General features: G+C 41.0%; 1 protein-coding gene across 2 annotated transcripts in view; it reads right to left on the minus strand.

Moving 5' to 3' along the window:
• Positions 1-20,731, minus strand: part of magi3a (membrane associated guanylate kinase, WW and PDZ domain containing 3a) — a 124,370-nt gene that overhangs the window by 13,868 nt on the left and 89,771 nt on the right. For both annotated transcript variants that reach the window (XM_080496499.1, XM_080496498.1), the window contains 8 exons: positions 18,700-18,906; positions 15,833-15,995; positions 14,870-14,949; positions 14,102-14,159; positions 10,869-10,975; positions 5,511-5,711; positions 2,797-3,414; positions 226-257 (listed from right to left, as the gene is read on the minus strand). In XM_080496499.1, coding sequence (XP_080352625.1) covers positions 226-257; positions 2,797-3,414; positions 5,511-5,711; positions 10,869-10,975; positions 14,102-14,159; positions 14,870-14,949; positions 15,833-15,995; positions 18,700-18,906 — 1,466 coding nt within the window. The remainder of the gene's footprint in view (positions 1-225; positions 258-2,796; positions 3,415-5,510; positions 5,712-10,868; positions 10,976-14,101; positions 14,160-14,869; positions 14,950-15,832; positions 15,996-18,699; positions 18,907-20,731) is intronic.

Raw genomic sequence — 20,731 nt, forward strand, 5'->3', positions numbered from 1 at the left:
ATCATCTTAAACACCCATTCGCTGAGGGATGTTAAGTTGCTGTTTGCCAGGAGCCAGCATATTTACCCACATGCAGTTCCAGAAATAACAGCCTGGTTAATGTGGGCTCTCTGAATAATGTAGTTAAAAGTTAAAACCTTCATGTTCAATAATTCAGTACATGCTGTTTACTTCACTGTACAAATACACTGGAAACAACAACAAAAAGAAATAGTCTCGACTTACAGGTTTCAGTGATTTGACAGGAGATGTCTGACCTGTGAGCGGAGAGGCAGAAGAGTAAAGTCAGATCACTGGGAAAACAGAAACATTCATTTGATATCAGACACATGAATGTACTTTGTGTTTTCCTTCCTTGTGATGACCTTCAGAGTGAGAGCGTGTTCCACTCCCACCTCTTATGTGGATTTGGCACGTTTTTCTCTACTTAGTCACTTTAAAAGAGGTTTTGTAACAGTTTTTTTGTTTTTTTTTCAAATACCTTGTCCTGCTTTTCTCTCAAAGTCAGTCACAGTGTAATTCTACCAGTAGGGGGCAGTAATTTCAAATACAGTAGAACCACTTTTAAACCTGTCAATACAGGAGGGATGGGTGACACTGAAATGACCATAAGCCATGGGAAAACCTGCACTCCACTGGGATAAACCTCACAGCTGTTTGCTACATTATGGATATGAGAGAGAGAGAGAGAGAACTGTAAACCTACTCTGGAGATTATCTTATTTTTAAATGCACCAAATGAACTAAAATGTTTTAATCTTTTATCAGGAAAGTGACCATATTTGGTAAAGTCTTCATTTATTCCTATTTCTTCAAAAAAGTAACACATTTCTGAAACGATACATGCTAAACACTGAGATAAGTGATGCTCTAATGTTTTTCACTTCCTTTGGTAAAGCATTTCTTCCTCTCAGTAAATTCATGCTTTCATTTATGACAATTAATAAAACAGAAACTGAGAATAAAGACTACAAAATATACAACATTAAGCAATGCCGTGTGCCCATTAAACTGGCAAGTGATAGTGAGATTTTTAACAATATTGGCCCAATTGTAAGTCGTATTGAAGTTATTTTTTTCATATATTACATTATATAGAAAAATAATAGTATTAAATCATGTGTAAAGATACATTTTCATAAATCCATGGGATACATTATTCATTTTGGGGATTTTTCTGGATGGGGAATGATAAAAATGGTATCAGATTTTTGTCAGTTTGATGCTTATTAATTCATAATATTCCAAAGGAATAGAACATCATTTACACCATGACTCTGAGACTGAAATGTTAAATTTCCAAGTATTGCTGCAAGTGCCTCATAACCACTTAAAAAAAAAAGTGTTTCATTGTTATTGTTCTAAAGTTAATAATACGATTAATTTTCTGAGAGTATTTCTCTATTGACAGCCCATGACTATCGTATTTTATACCGACTGTAGTGTGTGTCCCATGGGGAACGGAACTTCGTCTCATTTTCACATCTAAATCCAATGCAGGGAGTAGGGCCAAATAATTTCCTGTTTCATTTCTCTCTGCGGCTGCCATCAGAGGGGAGTTCTAGCCGCTGGCTGGGAGTAAAGCCCAACCTAATCCCAGTTTATGGGCGACCTCAGGGAAGCCCTGCAGCGTTACTCCTTTTAGTCCTGGAAAGCTGTGATCTCTTGCTCTTTTTTTTCCTTTTTTTTTTTTTTAAACAACAAGCCAGCATATGCACATATGACATTAAAAAATACATATGAAGTTGGCAGAAAAGCACACATGCATGCTAACACACACACACACACACACACACACACACACACACACACACACACACACACACACACACACACACACACACACACACACACACACACACACACACACACACACACACACACACACACACACACACACACACACACAGACAGACAGACAGACAGACACACACACACAACAAAACCCTGGAGCTCAGAGTACAACCCAGCTGAGCACATCTGATATGTGGGGAGAAACAGTGATCTCTCAAATCTAGGCTATTGCACTGCAGCAAAGGCAAAAAAGGAACGAATCTGGGAAAGCATGTAGTAAGAAGAAGGGCAATGATTATCCACCATGCCTCTGCCCCCCCCCCCCCCCCCCCCCTCCAAGTGCTTTCTCTCGAGGCAGAGTGAATCACCGAAACTGCCACCTCTTTACACCTTCCCAGCACAGCTCGCCATGTGACTAAGCACGACTTCCTTCCTGTTTGGGAAGATGCATGGTGCATGATGCAGAGTTGCTGGGGACCGGAGCGTGAAATTGCTTTATTTAAAATTGGGAGAGTTCGTGTGTCCGAGAAACGCTTCCAGAACACCACAATCCATCCTATTATTTATGAATTACTACAGTACGCATGCTACATTCAACTATCAGCTCTTTTACAGCTGTTAAGAGTGATCAAACAACGTGGCTGTGTCACTTTCTCCTCGAGGTAAGAAAACTGGCCGTACTGGTTTGTTGTTTGACTTATGGCTTTACGACGAGCAAAAATGAAACAGAGAGTGACAACAGGTGGCACAAAGCTGTGTGGGGATTAAAATGATTTTGGATGCGTGGGACTAAACCACCACCGTATCTCCGGGCACCAACACCTGTTTGTTGTTCGAACAGCAACCCAAAAAAGATTAAAATAGACCGCAGCGATTTAACAACAGAGATGTCGCTATGGCTTTGCTGCAACTTAGAAAGATGATTTCACTGTCACCAGTTTATCTACAGGAAGAGTGCACACTCTCAGCAGTGTGAACTATTTTGTTTTTCTACTGACTCACCTCCTCGGAGCACCAGAACGTTGACTTCACTGCCCACGGGTAAGTCTTTGAGGATGTCCACCACCTGCGAGTGGCTCAGCGTTTGGACGTTCTGTCTGTTGATCTCCTTGATAACGTCGCCCTTCAACAAGCCGCGGCACCACTGGGCATCCAGGATCATCTTCACCTTTTGCCCCAAGGGGCAATCTGCAATAGCGAAGCCAAAACCCCCGGGGCCTTTCATCAAGGGCACGCTCACCAGCTCTGGCTGCAGGAGAGTGGATTCAGGCCCTTCCTGGTTGTGGGAATGGTGGTGGTGGTGCTGGTGGGAATGAGAATGGTGGTGGTGGCGTCCTCCGTTGGTCACTGAAGCCGTTTGCCGGGAAAGGGTTCCGCCATCCGGGACTATGTAATGGGGGTCTTGTGGTGTGGAGGTAGAGGGTGAGGGGGAAGTGTCCTTGGAAGTGCAAAGACCGCCTGATGCCTCCTCACTGCTGCTGGAGTCCTCGGGCAGCGGGTAGCCGCGGCACAGGACCATGTCCACGTACTGGTTGACTGGGATGGATTGGAACATCTGGACAACATCAGCGTGAGTCTTCCCCAGCACACATGTACTATTGATATCCACAATCACGTCACCTGAAAGGCAAATTCTATTTGAAAACACTTGACAGGGACAGATTGGAAATGTTGAAGTGATCCGTTATACTATATTTCGCTGAATGGATTTGACATGATTTTTCACAATTTCCACAGTTTAAGAACAGTGTTAGTCACATTTACACAACAGTAGTGGCAGTTTCTCGTCCAATCAGAGCAATTTAGTTCAGTATCTTGCCAAAGGACAGTTCCACACATGGACAGGGAAAGATGTGGGATGGAACCACCAACCTAAAGAGAAGAGGATGACCAGCTTTGCCACTTGAGTCATGCCCACCCCAATAACATCAATAGATAGCCATTTTTCTTTTATGTTGCAGGTTTTCTCAACTCAATAGGGACAATATATTAAATATATATATCAATATAAAAATGTCAATTTAGGTTTACTTGAGCTCATTTTTACTATTTGAAAGTATTTTTTGGATCACTGTCAATTTAGCATATATATATATATATATATATTGATATATTGATATATCATCAAATTGATGATAAACAACAGAATAACATAATAACATAACATAATTCAGATGTGAGACACTATTCTTTTTTTCCTGTTTTCTACAAAATGCCACTTGCTGACGGTTTTTAACAGTAATATTTCAAAAAGTTTCTTCAAACAAATCAAACACAATAAAATCCTAAATATGTTTTTCCTAAGCAGAATCTTGATATAAACTAAAGTTTACTAAGGTTTATGGAATACAAAATGCACTTATGACTCATTATAGTGAGGAAATTATGAAAGTGGATTGCACAAGAAGATTCTGTATTTCTGTCCAACTTTTTGGACGATTGGAGGATAGTGGCGGACAGTGTGAGGGAACATGAAATAGAACAAGATCATTGAGATGCTGTTTTCTTTTTCGTCCTTTCATCTCCCTGCAAGGGGGTAGACTCTCATCACCCCTGGCCAGGCCAAGAGATGGAGGTCCGGATAACCAGCTGAATTGCTGACTCGCTCGCTGGCGAAAAGCCCAGAGGAGGATCCAGCCCACCTACACAATCAATACTCTTCCCGCAGCCGAGGTTTCACTCTTGAAATTAGCTCTACATACCATATGTGGTGCCTCCTCAGACAGAATGCGCATTGTTCTAATGACTTATCCAAAGCCTACGCGTCTAAAAGGGTTCGTGAAATATCAGAAAGCTGAATAAATGCTGCTACAGTGGGAAAATCTTCAACAAAGTTGTTACAGTCTCCTATTTGCGATTAAAACCTGATAAAATTAATCACAGTCTTGGTAAAGTCAATTACCCTCCTTCTCCAGGGAAATAAGACACTGAGAATAATTACTCTCCGTTCTACTTACATGATGATTCTCACTACCTGCACTGGTTATAAAATCGATAATACAGTAACGTTAATCATAAGGCACTTCGCATTAATCTCAGCATGTGTGTGGTTGTAGTATTAATTGAAGCCGTTTCACTGACACATTTACACGAGGGTTTTCATTTAATATATGCAGCGCACGTGTTTACATTTCAGACGACTGTACTCAATATGCACATTCTTCAGATAAGCAGCCTCGTCACCCTCCAGCCATAAAATGACAAGTATATAGGCCAATTAAATGCCTAATGTATAGATGCTTATAAAAATCTGGGTATCACCCATAAAGTGAATACGCGCATTATTGACGGGTCTCCTATTTTTTGATCCCTCTAAATACAGCTAATAAACATTTGTTTTTCCTTGATTAAGCAAAGTGACTTTGAAAATGAGGTGCCGGGTCTGTGTGTTTTTCCGCTGAATGTGCTCGCGTGTACTCAGGGTACACAAACTGCATTATGTGCCAAACGTATGCCGATGCCAAGCTCGAATGCCACAAGGTGAATACCTTATTCCTCATGTAAATCGTGCAATGTGACACCAGATTATGTTTTTGTTTTTTTTGTTTTTTTACAAGTACAACAAGCTGACTTGTCTACGATTTCTCCTTCCAGCAGTTTTGCCTGTTAAAACTCAACATTATGGTGCAACGCTCACCCTCTAAGTGCTAAAGCAACATGCTTGTCAGATACTAAAGCGCCCATTTATACAGTTTATGACTGAGGGGGAAAGTTACCTGAGGCAATCTTGTTGTCATGAGCAGCAGGCCCATCTGGAAGGACGTTTTTGACCTGAAGGAACTCATCGGGTCGGTCTCCTCCGATGATAGTGAACCCAAAGCCCTGGGGGCTTTTTCTGAGTGCAGTCTGCAGAATGGATCCCTGCAGCTGAGATGGATCTCTGGTGAAGCCCCGGACTCCCTTTGCAGGCTCCTCTGCTGAAGATGGTGTGGAAAAGGAGAAGAGAAATAAGTTATTGAGAAAATATGCTGGCTGAAGAGCTCCATGATGGTGTAGTGGTTTGCTTCACTGTGGTACAAGCTTGTGCACTGACAATTATTGGACACTTGCCAAGATTTAAAATCGTATTTTAAAGACATGATAGATAATTCGACTTGTCTTAAAAGTTATTTACGTAGGTTCAGACCTTGATTTTACCATATCATGTTAAATCTCAATTTAAAAATCTTATTTCAAGAGATCTTGTCAAGTAAAATTTACTTGGTGCATGGACAGATCATTTCACTAGTTTTAAGCAGTTTTCTTTGTAAATAGTGTTTATATCTTTGTATATCTTTATATATTTGGGCTACCCTTTTTGCAGTGTATGATAACTTTACATATTCTTCTTGTATATGCATGGATTTTTCTCTTGGAAGTCACACTAACAAAGACATGAAGGGTGAATTCATTATGTGTTATTTTCAGTCGTTAGCAGGCCTCAGCTTCCAGTTGGATAAAGAGGATACAGATCAGGGGTGTCAAACATGTAGCTTGCAGGCCAAAATCATCCAGTCAAAGAGTTCAATTTGGCCCAAAGGATGACCTTTATTGTGAAATGTAAAAAGATTTTGTTTTTTAATGAAGTTCTAATTAGAGTAACAGCCATAAAACAACACAACTGGACAGAGGGTTTATTGTGGGTGAGAGACCAGTGATGCAGTAGAGTAAACCCACTACTTTCTTACAAGCCAAGCCGCATGAACATCAAGCCATATGATGGCAGATACAATTTCACCTCTATCATTGGATTTGGGAGCAAAATAATCCAAAAAGTCAAACCATTTGTTTAATTTTGGCTACAACAAATTTCAACAAAAGGCAAACTGTGGGCTTCCAATCAGGGACATGATTTTTAGATATTTCACCAAATGAAAATTGTATTTGGTGTGAAAAATACACAAATGTTCAATATTTTTGAAATCGTTCAATACAAGTCTCTTTCAATGTGTCGTTGTTTTCCTTTCCTGAAGCAATTGGACCATTTGGATTAGTCATTTCACTGGTCTAATCCACCTTGATGTAGCTAAATTAAAGTATGTTTGACATCCCTGGGCTGGTATAGATGATTTATGGACTAAATATTCTGTCTACAACACAGTTAATAACTGTTGTTTATAGGATTGAACAGATTACACAGCAGGCTGTTTAACGATAAACATTAGGGTATAAAACTTTTTTTAATATTCAACATGAAGCAACAGGGGCATTATTTTTTTTGATACGATTTTTAAAGTTCACAGCTTTATTGCCTGGGATTTTTTATTTATTAATTTTTCTTTTTTTTTTTTATGAGGGACTGAAACGTGTGCCTATATGTGAAAATGAGCCAAGGATATGAAGAAAAACTGAACTGCTTGCTCATAAATTACCATCCGTCTCCATCATAACAACATTCGCCGAGTGACATCGTGTCTGACAGCACATCACTCGCTGCTCGTAATTACATGAACACTCGGAGAAATGCGCAAGAATCGAGTGCAAACTCAAACAAATCACACACATGCACAGACACTGACGAATAGATGTAAACGTTCACGTGCAAACCAAATCTGTAACAGTTTTTTTTTTTTTTTGTAAAAATGTCTATACCAATTCCTTTCACTGCACTGATAAATCCAACCTCAAATGCACTTGACATTTTCCAGGTAAACTTTTCATTGCAAATGTTCTTTGTAGTGCCTGCCGGATGTGTAAATGGGGCAACTTTATAGAAGACAGAAATGGAATTATATTAGACTGTGCATGCGTGAGTAAGAGAGCAAGATAAGAATGATGAGATGGAAAGAGACGGAAAGAAACAGAGTTGGCCTTGAATGGAGAGAGGGAAATTCAAACTAAATCCTAGCTTGCCCTTCCCTGTGGTGTGAGCCGACGAGATTGTGAGTTATATGCTGGGCTTCTTCTCTGGCAGTTCCCACACTGATAGATGGTGGGACATCAATCTCATTAGGGAGAGCATGGATATACACCCCCCCTCTCCTGCTCCTCCTCCTCTTCCTGCCTCCTACGCTACTCTAAATGTGTCATGGGACTGTGTTTTGCATAATTGCATTGCAATTGGCAGATGAACGTGACCAATCTGTAGGAAAAAAAATAACAACCAACAAACCCCCAAAAACCCAAGATCATGCCAAGTGTGATTAACATTAAACTCCAGTGTTGCAACATATTTTCAAGAACATGAATTACTGTTGTGCAGGCAGGTGTAAAACGCAGTGTTTTTCATGGCAATCCAAAGCATGACCATGTGTTGTAATTATGTTGTTTGGCAGATGTTGGCCCCTCAATACATTAAATTATTTTCAAGAGATTGCTAACAGAGCATGATCGTGCATGATCTCCATGAAAACAACATTGACAGAATTGTGAAGTTTGCACGGTGAGCGGAGTGAAGAGGGGGCCGTACACACGAAAACCATGTTTACATGGTCTTGATTAAGCTGTGGGCCACAAAGGGACAGTCTGTTTTCTCAGGGGTGAAGTGATTATATGAAATGTCTGACAGGATTGTCAGTGCTGTAATTATGGCTGAGCAGAGTGCTGCGCTCTGCTTCTGTGCTCTGCGGCATTGTCTGGGAGGTCAGGCTAGCCAGCCTTGTCAAAACAGTGTTTAGAAGCCACCTCACGCACGTCCGCACACTTGCGCAAGACCACTAGCCATTAATTCTCATTAACAAGGGTGGGAAGGTGCAGAATGGGCACATGGGAAGCAGTGGAAGCTGGAGGCGGGGGTACATGGAGGCAATATCATCCGCAGACTGCAGAGGCTCAGCTGTGGGAGGTGGGCTCTGCGTGCAACAGAGTGAGGCAGACAGTTCTGTCCAATGGGTGTCTGAAACACAGAGGCCACTTTGAATACTAATGTGGCCGTGCTTTTTGTATGCGCACATGGAACACTTTAATAATTCCGACTCATTTTACGACAACATGGGGAAGCCGCTTCTAAGGTCTTTGCATCTACTGAGGAGTCGGTGATTAGACCCGTCAAGTGGCAGCATTCACCACAGGTGGCAAATGATGAACAGATGACCCAGCGGAGATGCAATTTATGATCATAAGTCACTTTCAACTCAGTCACCTCCTTTTCCTTTGCTGTCTCCCGACTCTCAGTCCCTTCTTGTGTTCTAAAGAGATCTTCGAACTGCAGTGAGTGACTGGGGCGAAAGCATTTCCAAAGAGACCTCAGCGCCCTCCCCTATTTCATATCTACTTGTCAAAATGAATTCTGCCGCCCAGTGAAGCGGTGTTCCATTATTCAAATTGAATATCGTTGCTTCAGAGGCTACGGGCTGTTTATCAGAAGCCTGTCACCTATTAGAACATCTTCCAGACAGACATGTGAGCATGAAGGAGATAATAAAACGTGCCCCGGTGTTTGGCTAACACAGCTCATGCACTACCATAGAGTATTTGTGTCTCCGCTGAACAAAAAGTAAAACTATAAAACGGGAACATGCATCTTAATAACACTGTCAAGCCACACCACATCTCTGAGGGGATGCAAAATGTACCAGTTTTAGGTATGACGAGTGATATTGTTGAAACCAATTTGATTGCTACTTTAACTACAAACTGACTATGATGAATATTTCTTTTTTTATTGTTATAGTAACCATTCTTTTTTAATGAAAAGTTGGTCATTTAATGGCCCCTATGCAGGATGGCTAATTAATCCCAGCAGTGCATTGTTGGAACAGAATGCCTTCTCTGTAATATAATACCAGCAACAAGAAGAAAAGAAAAAAAACTAACGAGAGAATAATCACCACGGGTTGGTCAGATAACATTTAGTAATTAGTACTTACTACAAAGTATAGATCAGTCCACTGAGACTCTCTCTTGTTTTGCTGGCTTTTAATCATGAGCCAAAATCATGGAGGAATCTACATTTTCCACTTGATGGTGGTGAGATAAATGGCATAGCAAAGGTTTTCAGAATTAATCTAAAAGACGATGCATTTACTTGTTTTGAAAACATTGTCCATCAGGACTGATTTTCCAAAAGGACAAAACAAGATGTATTAAAGGAACCTATGTGCACTTATTCCTTTAAATGGATCATCTCTAAAAACCCCGAATACTAAAAAGATTTAATCATATGCCACTTAGTGCTCTTATCTTCCCTCAAAGGAGCACCTTTACAGAAAATCATGTTGTTTCTATTGCACTTATGATCGGTCACAATTAACTCTCCAAATTGCCAGACTAAACCCCAATGACATTTAGGAAGTTTCAATTTAGTTTGTGCAGCTCATTTGTGTGAGTGTGACGGCTGCCATGTGAACCCTAATGCTCAACCAACAAAGTGTGTGCATGATTAGATTAATTCTTACTCCTGTACTTGAGCCGTCTGCTGAGAAAAAATACCACCAGAATAATCCCACGGGCACATCTTACTTTGATAGATATCATTGTTGTGGAGGGAAAGAACGTTTTGCTGCATGATGTACATCATGAAAACATCGAAAATGTGTGCTGTTTAAATCCACCATTGGTTTGCTTTTATGATACCGAGTCAACTACACGTAAAATATGTTTGTTTACCTTTTTCGCTCATAAAAAACAGATCAAATTATGAACACAATCTGAATGTGAATATTTGAAAAGTATTCAACCACTTCATCCAACTTCACAGGGCTAACACAGTCAACCATAGATTGCACGCACGTAAACACAATTCACAAAGCAATAAAGGGCATGGCTTTGGAGTGCATGGCTAAACTGGATTTCTCCCAAAAAGAACCCGTGTATGCTCAGAGAGAACATATAAAAGAAAAGAAAAAATCCCAAGTCTAAGATTGGACTGTTATTTTCTTAATGTGAGACATCACTGACTATGCAAGAACAATATAAAACTCTCACCCCAACACTCATTCGTCACTCTTCTAAAAATGTATTTACATAATGGAACAAACTGATGATTTGATGATTATGGAAATCTACCAACTCTTCTGAAAGTTGTTCTCTCTTTGCACCCTGCAGCTTCTTGATGAGATAAAACTCTCCAAAAAATGATAAAATGAAAGTGGCATTTTGATTTCTCTCTGACAAACCAAATGGCTTTGATGTTTTTTTTGGGGGGGGGGGGTTACCTGAGGGTGTGGCTGCTGGCGGTGAGACTGTGGTGGGCGTGTCCACACTCATCCTCCTCTTCGCTTCCATCACTGGATTCTCAAACTGGGTCTTCTGGTTGATGTGGCTGCACAGAGGAGAGAGAAACATGACGTGAGCAAGAACTGTAACCAGCTGATGATTCTTCGGAGGATTTTAATGTGAATATCAAATGTGTTTTTTTTTTTTTTTACAGCTTTATTTATAGATTTTCAAATTTACAAAACATTAATAGACATACATATGTGCAACAGAACAAGCCCCATCCCACCCTTCATCCCGACACCTAAGGAGGAGAAAGAAAGGGGGAAAAAGAAAAAAATAAAAAAAAAGGGGGGGGGGGGGTGCAATTTCAATTTTCAACACAGAGAGCCACTCACTGATCAACTAACCACCAATCAAATGTGTTTTTATGCTGATATTACACAATCACATTTTATCTTGTACCGACTTCCCGATGTCAGTTAATCACACTCAAGATGCCAGTTAATATTTGTGCTTTCTTACACATCTGTGTTCTCCCAATCGACTTCACAGAGCAGAGCTTTGCCCACAGTGTTGATGCTGTTCTTTGCCTGTCATGCAAACCTGTGATTTGACTACGCCGGCTGCATGTGACAGACTCTATGCCGGATGGACAGTGTGCCACACTGACTGTGAGCCGTTTTAATACAGTGTGAGAACCACAGACCCAAACCTGTTTGCGTCAGAGGTGTTACATGTGTTGATGAGGTGGAAGCGTGACTGAATATGACAGATATCATGAGACTGAGTAAAAGTATTTGTCCTTATGACAGTGGGGAAATATATTTGCTACATTATATTCCAGGATCAAAAGATTTGATAAACTTCTAAAGGACTCAAATGTGCCCCTTTTCTACATGTACACAAGCAGAGTAGGTCTTTATTGCATAAACTTTTTTTTTTTTTTTTTTTAAATGAACAGCAATGCTGTAGCTCAGTGATGTCATCTATCAATGGTGGTGATCTTGATTTTCAAGTTGCTTTGGGTGAGATATTGGACCACACATTTCTCCAAATGGAGGTTGGGCAACATAAATAGCAACTGTTGCCATTGGTGTGTGAGTAAGTGTATGAATGGGTGAATGTGACCAACAGTGTGAAGTGCTTTGGGACTGCTGAATCAGTTAAAATGGGCTCCATAAGCCAAGTCCACCATTTACCATTTAGTTTGTCGATTCAGATTGTTAGAAATTTCCCACAAATAATATAAATATCTGCTGAAATCACAGGTGGATTTTTTTTTTAAATATACAAGTAAAAGGGTTACAACAACCAATGAGAGTACGACTGGTAATATTCAAAAAGGTATTCACTTAGAGAGAAATATGTTTCATTTCAAGTTCAAAATTATTTGTATGTCTACAACAAGAAAAAGATTTGTATTTATGTTTGTGGTGTGAATAAAAGTACACAGAAATGTGACTTTCCTTTCATGTGTGGGTAAAGTGTATGTATCTCTGTGTTGATAGGGGCTATATATGTAAGAGTCGATGTATTTGTAGGAGCAAGAAGTATGTATTTTCTGCTTTAATCGACCATAAAATGTAATCAACCAACATGTCGGTCACAATACGCTGAATCCTTATGACACAACAACTGTACTTCATGTCTTCATTATGCAATGTGCTGTTTGAAGAAAGCAAGTGATTCCTTGAATTAAATAAGTTGTTGAATAATTAAACAATAATAACATAAGGGCTTCTGGTAGCTGCTGATTAGACCTGGGCTCAAGAGAAACTTGGACCAGTGGTCAAGTGGATGTTAGTACCCTGCAGTTTGTACCCTGCATTCAGCTACACTCTGCTCCAGCTTTACACATAACTGACTTTTGAAAATTATCTTAAAAGATTTATGGATAAATGAAAGGCATATTATCATTGTTAAAGATAATATTTATCAATAATTACTTATTGGAAACTTATTTCATTTAGTAACTCGAGCCTATTACTATTACCTTTAGGCATTCTAAATGCTTTTCTATATTTGAATTTTACAATTGGCTTTGTTTTGTAACATGTCCAATGTTTGATGCAACATTATTTAGCTTTTTTTTTTTTATAATTTGAAAATGGAACTGAAGAACGAAAATAAAAATGGAAGTCACACCTGTGTGCTGAAATATTTCTTGCTACCAGAGAAAAATGTCCCTACATGGTTAGGGGGTAACAGAGAGAGTTAGTTCATCTGCATAATGAGCTTTAACGGTTGTAAATCCCGGTCATGGCAGCACCTTGGGAAGACAAAATGCATTGATGCTGCATGGTGAATCAGCCACACACCGAGACACTAGTGTGTGTGTGTGCGTGTGTGTGTGCGTGTGTGTGTGCATTTAACAAAAAGCACTCTGCACTCTGACTGTGTATGACTCATGCACAGAGATACCCTCCCCATTAAGTCGGAAGAGATAAACATTCCCCATTCTTTCATTTCCACCCTTTCATTTCCTCTTTTGCAACGTCTCACTTTCCCTCTCTGATTGCCACACCTCAAGTTTTGTGCAAATAATGAGACTTTGTGTCATATCGTTGTATTCGGTCGTTCATTCTCGATAAATTTAACTCTGGAAAAAAATAATAAATTAAAGAGACAGAAGAGAGGCAGCCTCTCAATGACCCTCTTGCATAAACAGGCGCAATGATTCCTCCCCCCCGCAACCCCCACCCCCCCGCCTCCAGGTCTCTCCGTCTTTGTCCACAGTAATGGGACTAAAATGACACATTGTGCTCTTGTTTACACTCGAGATCAGAAAGGAATCTCACCCTTGTTTTTCCCCCAGGGACCCCTAAACATTCATTGTCTGTGGTCTTCACTGTATTTTCTCTTTCACATGTAACCCACTACTGATGCGAGACTCACATAATTGCTCTCTGCAGGACTGTGGGAAACTACTGTGGGGACAAAAGCATAATATACCGCGGTCACAAGCTGGAGAGGCCCCCTGAGAACTGGGGCCACATTTAATATTCCTGTCCTTTTGGGATTCTGCTGAACCATTTTAGGATACAGAACATGTGAACATTTAACCAAAAAAAAACCAAAACATTTGAACAAAAATATTTAGCGAAACAAAAACACTCATTGAAACCCTGATTGAATCATCTGGATCATCTCTTCAGGAAACTGTGAGCATGCCATTTCCCCAACATCTACCACTAATCACAGCTACAGCCTTCGAGAGAAGTTCACTCACTCCACATAGTAGGTGCCGTACTGGGGATCCTCAATCTTCTCCCAGCCGTAGGGCAACTCTGGAGGGAGAACAGACAGCAAAAAGCAGACACAAATCACTTAGGATAAAGCTGAGGCACTACACGGACAATTGGACACACGCAATGAGGTGTGGTGCTTTGACTGGCAGCTTCACAGCACGCTTAGCTACACCTGCCGAACAGGAGGCCTGCTTTTATTTGTCACCAAGTGTTTAGGAGCCGGTACAGACTAAGGGGAAGGAAGAGCGAGAAGTAGGAATTGCTGCGAGTCGTTATGCATTTTCCCAGGAAAAAATAACAAGTGGCTTTTTTTTTTCTCCAACGGTATGTGTGTGTGTGTGCAACATCTTGAGTTTTTACTGCTGTGTGACAAACACATGCAGTGCAGAGGAGATCTTTACGCAAGAGAGGCCATAGAAAATTGCCTTTTGAGCGATGCTGCTCTGATGAGCTCCCTGCATGTGTCCACAAAGCCATTAGGAGAAGAGGGGCAGACTGGAGTCTGGGGGGGTTTGTGCTGTGTCACAGGCATGACTGTGACCGGCATCGCTCAGCTGTTCAATCGCCGTCTGTTTGCCAGCGCCCCCTTCACAGAGGCAGGGGGGGAGCTGTGGGCGAACTGCTCTTTACAGCAGGGAGTTGGGAAAAAAAAATTGTGGGTAGAGAGGGGGTTGTATGTGTGAGGCTGTGGGATCCAAGTGTCAGTCCAAATGTCACAACCACACAGCTATCTGTAGATAGTGTCTCACCTCCTTCCTCACATTTCTCAGGAGGCTTGGCTTTCTTGGCAAGACGGGGGTCCAGCCAAGTCGTGGTCTTGCTGTTGTGACTGAAATCCAAAAAGGGGAGACAGGGCTTTAGGCACAGAAGACATAAAAAAAAAAAAAAAAAAAAAAAATATATATATATATATATATAGAAACAAAGTGATACTTTGTGTGTTAGTACAGGAAGCTCTTGGGAACCATTTCACCCATTTTATCATGTCGAGGAAAAAAACACAGCACCATAAAAAAAGGATTGTGCCGACCGTGTAATCTTTAGGGATCAAATGGCTTATTAAAGACAGTTTTGTTAACGTTTAACAAAGCTCAGGGGACACTTTGATGTTCAAGGAGGGGAAAAAAAGACAGAAAGAGAGGGAATGGGACACATTGGAGGACTACAAAAGAGAAAAGAATGAGCAGTTGCAGAGATCATAAAGAGCAGAACTGAAAGAGCAGGTCAGGGGGTGTTGAGCTCCATTTAGCCTGTTGTTTCTCTTACAGGCAGAATAAGCTATTGATTTAGCCGCACACAGCAGAACCCGGCTCCCTCAGCAGCTCAGCATTGACTGCTTGCCACTCTAACAGGCCAGGTAAACAATGCAGGCCTGCTGCTTTTAGCACCAGCCAACGAACCTGACATCAAACAAGGGGGGAAATAAAAGGGAGGGGGGGGGGAAACCTAATTGACAACAACACAACTGTCATGGCTGAGTATCCACATACTTTCTATGTCCAGCACCTGGCTCGATACAGTGCAGCGGAATGCGGTGCTGGACGGGGAGCAGAGAGGAGTTGCTGCCAGAACTTTCAACACATTTGGCTTACCGTGGCGGGGGAAAAAACGTGGAGTGAGTACAAGGAGTGAGATTAGCACAACGCTGATGTAATGGGAGTGTAATGTGACTAAAATAAAGGCGGGGAAGTAGCAGTAAAAAGGCTACTTACTCAATGAAATAGACCATGCCGGTTTCAGTGTAGGCCATCTCCCAGTTTTGAGGCAGGGGCTCCTGGCTTTCATCCTGTGTGTTCCACACACGTAGGTCCATGGCCCCGGCTGATTGGTTGTAGCTGGGCACTGTCTTCCTCCACTCTGCCTTGTCCTTGTGCTCTGTGGCCCGGCATGGAGAGAAGGATAAGGGCATAGAGACAGAAATAGGGATAGGTTGGGTGTAAGGGTATGGGAGATGGTAGAAGGAGAAGGAGACAGGAGGTGAGATTGTGGCGCCATTGGAGCTCCTCTGGGCTCCTTGCATTTCTCCCTGTTTCTCCCAGCTGCTGCTGCTGCCGCTGCTCGAGCTGCTCTTCCTCTGTATTCTGGGTGGACGGTTACATCCAAACGAGAGCAAGGGGTAGTGAGCGAGCGAGAGAGATGGGGAGAGTACACAGCAAGAGGACGGAAGCGCAGCAATTGCCATAGGATTTGCATGTCAGGAGCAATGTAGTGGGAACTGCCTCCCAGGCAAGGGCAGAGCTGACCAATGCTTCAGCCCAGCCAGGAGCGCAGCATCACAGCTCTATTAGTATCACACTGCTGCGCTGTGTGTTTATGTGTGTGTGTGTGTGTGTGTGTGTGTGTGTGTGTGTGTGTGTGTGTGTGTGTGTGTGTGTGTGTGTGTGTGTGTGTGTGTGTGTGTGTGTGTGTGTGTGTGTGTGTGTGTGTGTGTGTGTGTGTGTGTGTGTCTTCCTGTCTGCATGAGGCTCTTATCTGCAGATTTTCATCTGGCTTTTTTGTGACCCATCACGGCATTGAACGCACACCCCTGTTTAGCTGGGGTAATTGAATGGTAGCAACAGAAAGTGACAGATGTTGACTGGAAGAAGTCAAAAGCCTTTTTGGGCAAAAGTGGTGCCTCTTTGTTTTGATGGAAACAGAGATTTCTGCACCGGTGAAGTCCATATAAATCATTATATATAGACACTATTTCTTGGTTACAGACACCTTTTGTGCCTGTTGGTAAATTATTTCAAACGTGGGCATGTAAATCCAATCTGATGAACATATAAGAATGCTAAAAGGAAGAAAAATGATGCAAGGAAAGTAAAGAAATATGAGTGATGCATTTTCCTTTTGGTGGATCGCCTCATCACTGTAGATTTTCAAACCATCCGATAGAAGTACGATAAACTGAAATTGCATTGAGATAAACCATGAGCTTGACAATTTGGATTGACATTCATTTACAAAGTGTGCTTTTTTGGCTTGGTTCCCCATTGCCATCCAGAAATAACGTCTCTCTCTAACGATGTTTTACTTGTTTACTTTTAGATGGAAAATCCATTCTCAGCGGTCTAATGACACTGCCAACAAGTTGCTACGGTTCATCCCTGAGCAAGGCCTTTCACCCCCCCAACTGCTCCTATATGCTGCAATGCACCCGAGTAGTATGTAATAGTATAGTATGTCATCGGAGGGGCACTCTATGTACTTCACTCCCAAAACATGAGTGAATAGAGGAGGTCCAAGTACAGAAAAGCTCAAAGACAAAAAAAGGTTTGAAGGCACAAACAAGTTGTATGCAACAAGGTATAGTCGCCTATAAAGTCAGAGCATCACAATGCAGAAGCTGCAACATGAGCCCAAAAACCACAAATGAAGTGCGCGAACTGTTATAGAAGATCACACTTTTGAAGAATTGTTTTTGTTGATGGACTGATAAAATGTTTTGACAAGAAGTTTAACAAGAACACACTCAGGAACATCATTTATGAAGTACAGGATGACGCATTACACATTTATATGGTTCACTTCTCAAAGTTGTTGTTAATCTCTCCCGTCAAAACATTCTGTCATACGCTGGCGTCGCCGGTGAAGAACTCTCAGCATCCTGGTTCACTGAAACAGCCTGCTGTTTGTGCTGCTTTCTCATTACTCTTGTAGCTTTTGCTTTTTGCATTGTGCCGAACGTTTTTGGCCACTGTACAGTTGGTGCAGGTGCCTTCCAGATAGACCGACGTGTTGTCATTGGTATTTTACTTTAACTAAGTTGGAAATGATCTAAATTGAACATAAGATGCAGCTGTCAGTCAAGAACTTCAGTTTGACACTGAACAAAGCTGATATTAAATGCAGATCACACTGATGAATTGGGGTATTTTGGCCATATAAGCATTGCAATCCAACGTCAGCCCAGGTTGTGCTACATGCTGATGCCAGTCATTGAAGGAATGACAGAAAATAGGACTGAAGAAAGAGACTGCAGCAGCTGCAAGAGCCAGAAGCTGCCACTTAGTTCAGCTGGTTTACTTCAAAGTAGGTGGATTGCATCACAAATTACATTTTCTTTATCTGCATACTTATTAGATAACATGTTAGCACATAATTCTGAGTTATTTTATAGGGTTTCATAATGACGCAGTCGTTTGAGATGCCTAATTACTTTCAGAATGAGGACCATTCAATATCAGCTGTTTCTTCCTCCAAGATTTTCATGTGAAGGAATCAAACAAGGACAAAGTGTATCTTTCTAACTGAAGCATTGCTTCTATTGAGCTCAAACCCGGTTTCGTTATAGCTCGACGTTGCAGGGCTGTGATTTAGCGCTGACCTTGCATGCTGAGCAGCTAATCCTGAGGATGTTTGTTTGGAGACTAGAGTGATAAGGAGGAATGAAAAAAAAGGTCCTGCTGCTTTGCATTTTGAGAATAATATAATGAACTGCTTTGGGGGAAAAACAAAAAAAACATGAAGGAAAGAAAACAAATGCAGGGGTATAAATAGGAGACAAGCAGTAGGGAGCAGTTGAGGACAGCTATAAGCCAGCAGGTAAAAAGAGTGGAAGGAATAAGAATTGAAAGACGGGGGAGCCTCTCACCTGCCAGACCGTTGACCATCGGAGGCCTCTCTTCTTCCTCCTCCTCCTCTGGTGCGGCGCTGTCCTTTCTATCCATTTTACTGACTGACGTTGTGCGTTTTCGTTGCACCTCAGAGTCAAATTCCTCATCAAATAGAACCTGGTCCACCAAGTCTGGCTGGACTGGGCTGGGCTCTGCAGGGGGCTTCGGGGTCCCATAATAGTTGCCTGCATAAAAAAAAAAATATGCGTGTAATTCAATACGCTAACGACTGGGACATTTCTGGAAAACCTTGGTTTTTAGTGAAATACAGTTCTTTAGGCATGATTAGTACAATCCACAAAGACAGTCATAAAAAGAAATTGTTGGAAAGAAATACCAGTCTCTCATGGTATTGTATTGGATCACAGAATGTAACAACAACAAAACAAACAAACAAACACAAAAGCACTTTGTTGATACTGGATCAGGGAGAATTCACATCGCCCGAGAGAAGATGTTGGTGTGTCATGTTTACAAGTCCTCAAATTTGAAGCTCATGTACCCATGTTCTTTTTACTGATTGAAAAAAAATGTTGCAGAGGCGATTCCATTTGTCAAAGAGACACAGAAATGTTAACATACACTTTTCATTGTCGTGTTCAAAACATATAAATCCAATTCTCAAACAAGAACCCGGAGAAGAGAGAGAGAGAGAGAGAGAGAGAGAGAGAGAGGTAAATTTATAGGCAGGCACACGCAATGAATTTATTGGTATTTAAATCAATTCATCTATATTTGACACATGAACTATGGGCACCCCTCGAGTTATAAGGGCCATGAATTTGCTCATGGTCCCCAAAATTTTTACCCACCAAGAATGTGGAACACTTGCCTGAGGATTTATTGCCAAAAGTCTTAAAACTGCTTGAATGTGCTTCAGTTTGTCTTTTAATGAAAAACAAAAAAGGCACATGTATTTAAACAAACTGTTCATTGTTATTTTAGAATTTAATTATGTCTCTACTAGTTTCCTTATATTATATTATATTCCTTTCCTTTCCATCATAAATAAACTTTTTTATCTTGTCTTTATTTATTTATTTATTATATTTTTAATCATTAGAAATATTCCACTTCATTTTAACAGTAATACTGACTTATTCAGTTTCGTTAAATCCACATCAGTTATGTGTGAAGCACTTTATGCTGTGGTACTCAAGATGAAAGTTGCAATAAAGTAATCGTTAAATAAAACAATATAATTTAACAAGGATTCTGTTGTCTTCAAGGTTTGTGCATCTTCCCGCCGGGTCCCATCATTACCAACAGAACTGACTCGTATTCCCATAAATCTGATCAGGAGCATCTCGCAAGAAGTTGTAAACAAAAGGATGATCCCTTGCAGCCTAGATTAAGATATATTTTGATTTCTGTATTAATTAAATGAAATTTGCATATTAATGAACATACACACGAAAATATGCAAATCTATAGCCACAACTAATTTCCAACTTCAATCCCCGAGCTGGTCAAGAGTAGCGACATAAACCAACAAACTACAATAACAATCGCAGCAGGGGGAGACTAATGCAGTAAATACTAAGAGGAAATGTAAATAAATAAATAAATGTTAATTTCTGACCTGGGAAAGTATCACAGTCATCAGGTTCCAAGCTGGTAATGGGCTACACCACAAAATATAATTAAGTGCATTCATGAGACTGTACAATGGCCACATGTTGGCATTACTGTACTTGGTTCTGGTTCACTGTGTTCTGCTTGGTGAGGTTCATAATGCTCTATTACTTTATTTTGACAAATACAGGAATGTGTGTGGCAAAAATATTGCCCACGTTTCCATGCATGCCTACATACAAGAATTATGCAACCTTTTTCAAATGATTTTGGCAAAAATTGTCTTTATATGTCAATAAACACATGACAAGACCTCAGATCAAAACCAAAATCCTGCACTGTTGTATCGTCATGTTTACCGCTGTCGTCACAGGGAACAGTGACAACAGCGTTTACACCAAGGTAGGTTTTCAGGAACTTGATTGCCCCTTTAAG

This window comes from Blennius ocellaris (genome assembly GCF_963422515.1).
Source record: "Blennius ocellaris genome assembly, chromosome: 5".
Classification (NCBI taxonomy): Eukaryota; Metazoa; Chordata; class Actinopteri; order Blenniiformes; family Blenniidae; genus Blennius; species Blennius ocellaris.